Raw genomic sequence first — 4,138 nt, forward strand, 5'->3', positions numbered from 1 at the left:
ATATATAGCATTCCCTGTGATAATGCTAGTGTGAATGCTGTAAGCTCAATTTGAAGGTGCTGAAATTGATAGCTAAAATCACTTAAGCTGAAAGCCATTAGTTAAATGGTGAATAAGCCTAAAAAATGAAAAAAGCCTGAGTTAGCCAAAACACCCAGATCGCAGCTGAAACATTAGCTAAACTTCAAAATAGCCTAAAAAGCAAAAAAAGCTTAAATTAGCCAAAATAGCTAGCATGTAGCTGAAATATTAGCATGTTTGGCAGTGACTGAACTCGACTCTTCCAGAGTAGAGCATTTAATGCTAAATGAACCAAAAGGGAGTGTATCCATCAGCCGAACCAAACTCACCACTTGGTAGCTATCCAGAGACATCACCTGGACCTGCAGCCGCCTTCTCTGAGCCTGACGGCCAATCCTCTGCGCCGCATCCTGGGCTGTGCCGGTCTGGCTTCCATACAGGACCACCAGAGAAGGGTTTGACATTGTGACTGCAAGAAATAGAAATCCATCAGGATTTTCAACAAAAAATTCAGAATAGTCAATGAGAAAAAGAGAAACTTTGCTAAACTCAAAAACTTTAAGCAAAATCTGAGGAAAACTCATATGAACTGATGAAAAGGGACAAATTACATTCTTTTTTTCAGTGTAAATGCACTTTGACCTAAACCATAATTAGGCAGCACGACGAGCACGTACACAAACCTGAAACTCCTCCTCAGGTGACACATCAGACTGATCTTCACTCAGAAAACTATTGAACAATTATTTAAATAAATAGATTTTTTTTTTAAAACAGCTTTTAAAATGGAGCCAAATGGCATTATATTTTGATAACAATCATTATTTCATACATTAATCAATAACTGTAATGTTTGTTAGGTTTAGAAGCTAAACTTATAACATCTCTCTACAAAGCACTTCACAGTCCCATTCATCCACGGACACAGAAATACAACCACCAGGAGCACGGAGGGTTCAGCGTCTGGCCCAAGGACACCTCAACTCGTGGGCGGGAATCAAACCTGTGATCTTCTGATCAGAGGCCGACCACTGTTCCTCTGCACTACAGCCACAGTTTAAACCCCTAATAATGTCAAAGGTTCTTGGTAACCAAACATAATTGGATCAGAAATTTGACAAATAAGTTGATATTGAATTGAAGATGATTTAAGTGTACAGTGGTTTGACTGAGTTAAACTCGTAAAAAATACCTTTTTTATACTAGTGTGATCAAATAAAGATGGAGTCAGAAAAATCCCCTTGCTACTGTGACCGAGTTGACTTTCTCTGACATATTCAGATCTTTATTCCCACTTTAGCCACCAGTGATGCAAACATTCCCACATGTTTCATTTCTACCCGTAGCTCTTGATATCTAGTCAATAATTTAAAATTAACTTAGATGAATCCTGTGTTTTGTCACTTGAGTAGAGAAACAATTTTTCATGTATTTGTCCTTGTTTTTACACCAGAGAATCTTGGTGTTAATAATAACAAAACTGAATATTAATATAAGAATTCATATTTCTGATGTCATGCTGCCTTGTTATTGTAATTTAATTTGTGTTATTCAACTGTTTATTATTTTGGTAAATTCCATCTTCACAAATATAAATGGTCAATTCACAACTCTATTTTAATTGATTTTATCTGGACCTTCAATCCTATTATAAAACAATAGAACACATGCAAAATCTGAAGGCTTCAAGAACATTTCATATTTGAAATGAACTGCATATTTTTTAACTGTTTTGAGTTTACATACAGGGGTGCCAAAAAGGGATGGGAAAGGCGGCTGATTCTAGGGCCCCAGACTGAGGGGGGCCCACACAGGCCCCTAATGCCAGTTTGTTTTTGTTTTAAGGGCCCTATAAAAATGTTTTCATGGGGCCCAAAATCCCTAGTGGCGCCCATGTTTACCGGTACATATATAGTAAGATATATTGTAACCCCCTGGTTTGTTAGTGCTTTAAGTTGATGTGCAGGTTGCACTGTACCTGTCGTGTTTTCTGTTATCTATTGTTAAAAAAATGTGCAGCTGAATGTGAATAATTGTAAACTGAAAGAATGTTCAATAAAGTCTTTTTTTTTCAAACCCTCAACACATAATAATGTTCATTGAAGTCAGTCTTATTACAGTGGAGTCGAGAATCTTTCTGCTCATTACAAAGTGTTTCCACAGAGTTCTTCATCCTCCACCCACAGATGAATACACTCGAGCTTTGCTTGATGACGACACACACAAGAATAAATAAACTAGCTGACTTGATGAACTATTAGACTTAAGTCAGAACAAAATGTACCATTTTAAATCCCAATGAATTCAATTACACCTTGAACTGAAGTTCAGGGGCTCAAGTAGTTCAAAAGAAACTCAAAAACAACCAGATAAACAGCCTAGACGAGATATTCTTCTCCTTCATGCAGCTCCTATAAACATGATAACAGTTTGACACTGAGCGGGTATCCTGGAAGATGTCCGGACAACTCAGAGAATAGTTCCCACAGATCCACAAACAACACAAACATCACAAACTGTTCACATGACAGCATGTTTGGCTAGCATAACAGTCACTGCTAGCATCTCCCAGGCTAAGCTACAAGAACATCACAACGAGCTTATCGACGAGTCATGTACTGTCACGCACCTTTACGGACATGAACGAAGAGAGGAGAAATGACGGCCTGTCACCGCCAGATCGGTGTGACACCGACACCGCGGACCGAATCCAGAGTCCAGCTCCTCTATGGTCCGGCTCTTCTTCTTCTTCTTCTTCTTCTTCTTCTTCTTCTTCTTCTTGAGGTTTGAATGGCTGGGCACCTACGAGAAGGCCCGCTACTGTGTTGGAGTGTAGCTCAGAGATATCACTAGCTAGCTTGTTACATACGCAAAGTCGGGCGCCATATTGGAATGGTAAAGATGCCAATAGAGGTAAACTTCACTAGCGACGACACAGGCTTTTTACTGTTGTCCAAGACATAGATATAATAGAGAGTAGATGCCGCATCGACCGCTACTTCCTATTGGCGCTGACGAGCCGCGGGGCCGCCATCTTGGACCGGTCGCCGTCTCCACTGGTTGTAATCTGTTTGACAGGCGCAACGACGAGTCCTCGCGCTTAATCGATCATAACTCGCTGGATACTCAACCGATTTTCAAAATTTTTTCTTTGTTGCAAACATCATATATTTAGCTATGATCCAGTACACATGGGTTGGCATAATTTATAATTTATTCTGGGCTTAACAGTAATAGAAGCAAAAAATAAATAAAAGACTCAGCTATTTCATTATATATGAACACATACAGTTTTATTTTAGAAAGATAAAGAGAAAGATACAAATATAATATATGCAATATATTTACAGAATTATAAATCATATATTTTTAGAGAGGGAGATAGAGATAATCAAACTCAATCTCATATTTCTAATATATAGATAGAAATTAATATAATATACTTGTAGAATTATAAATCATATATGCATATATTAGAAAGAGATAGAGATACTCAAACTCAGTTTTTATATTCCTTATATATAGATAGAATATAAATATAATATATGCAATATAATATACTTATAGAATTATAAATCATATATTTTTTGAGAGAGAGAAACTAGGGGAACAAGAACATGACAAACCATTAAACCACATTTACAAAATGTTCTTGAAAGTTGGACATGAGCTAAAACCCCTAGAAGAGCACTTCTTTACAGAGCCTCTTCCTTGTGCTTCCTGACGGAATAACGCCATCTTTCAGTCTCACGATCTGACCGGTCCGGTCAAAATCTTCTGGCTTAAAATGTTCACTGCAGAGCACAGACGAGTCAGTTGCAGTGAAGCCTTCTCTCCTTAAGGCCGCTTCCCACTTCTTCCTCACATCTTTTTTTGGAAACCTTGAGATTGAAATTAAATAAAAGAGAGAGAGATTCAGAAGAGTCTACACAAACATGATATACATGATAAAGGAAGTCAATCTTGTTTTCTTCATTCTTCTTACACTTTAATTCCTAGTTTTCAATTTTCTATCTACATTTTTTATTAAATTTTTTCTATTTATTTCATTCTTCAAATTTATTAGAACCTTTTGTTTTGTCAACAAAATAAAAATTTCACATTTCTATTGATGATA

General features: G+C 37.1%; 2 protein-coding genes across 3 annotated transcripts in view; both read right to left on the minus strand.

Annotated features, from left to right (window-relative positions):
- The window catches only part of ndor1 (NADPH dependent diflavin oxidoreductase 1), a 14,097-nt gene extending 11,079 nt beyond the window's left edge, over window positions 1–3,018 (minus strand). The window contains exons 1-2 of one of the 2 annotated variants that reach the window (XM_024268515.2): window positions 2,651–3,018; window positions 351–490 (exon numbers count right to left, since the gene is read on the minus strand). In XM_024268515.2, the coding sequence (XP_024124283.1) occupies window positions 351–485 (135 nt within the window). In that variant the 5' untranslated portion in view covers window positions 486–490; window positions 2,651–3,018. The remainder of the gene's footprint in view (window positions 1–350; window positions 491–2,650) is intronic. The other variant, XM_024268516.1, reaches the window with a different exon arrangement.
- Window positions 2,633–2,781, minus strand: LOC112144150 (neurabin-1; the record flags this gene model as incomplete). The annotated part of the gene is given in 1 exon segment (XM_024268491.1): window positions 2,633–2,781. A coding segment is annotated over 1 exon segment (149 nt), but the record flags the coding sequence as incomplete, so codon positions are not given.
- Window positions 3,019–4,138: the final 1,120 nt, after the last annotated feature.

Source organism: Oryzias melastigma, linkage group LG12 (assembly GCF_002922805.2).
Source record: "Oryzias melastigma strain HK-1 linkage group LG12, ASM292280v2, whole genome shotgun sequence".
NCBI classification, from domain to species: domain Eukaryota; kingdom Metazoa; phylum Chordata; class Actinopteri; order Beloniformes; family Adrianichthyidae; genus Oryzias; species Oryzias melastigma.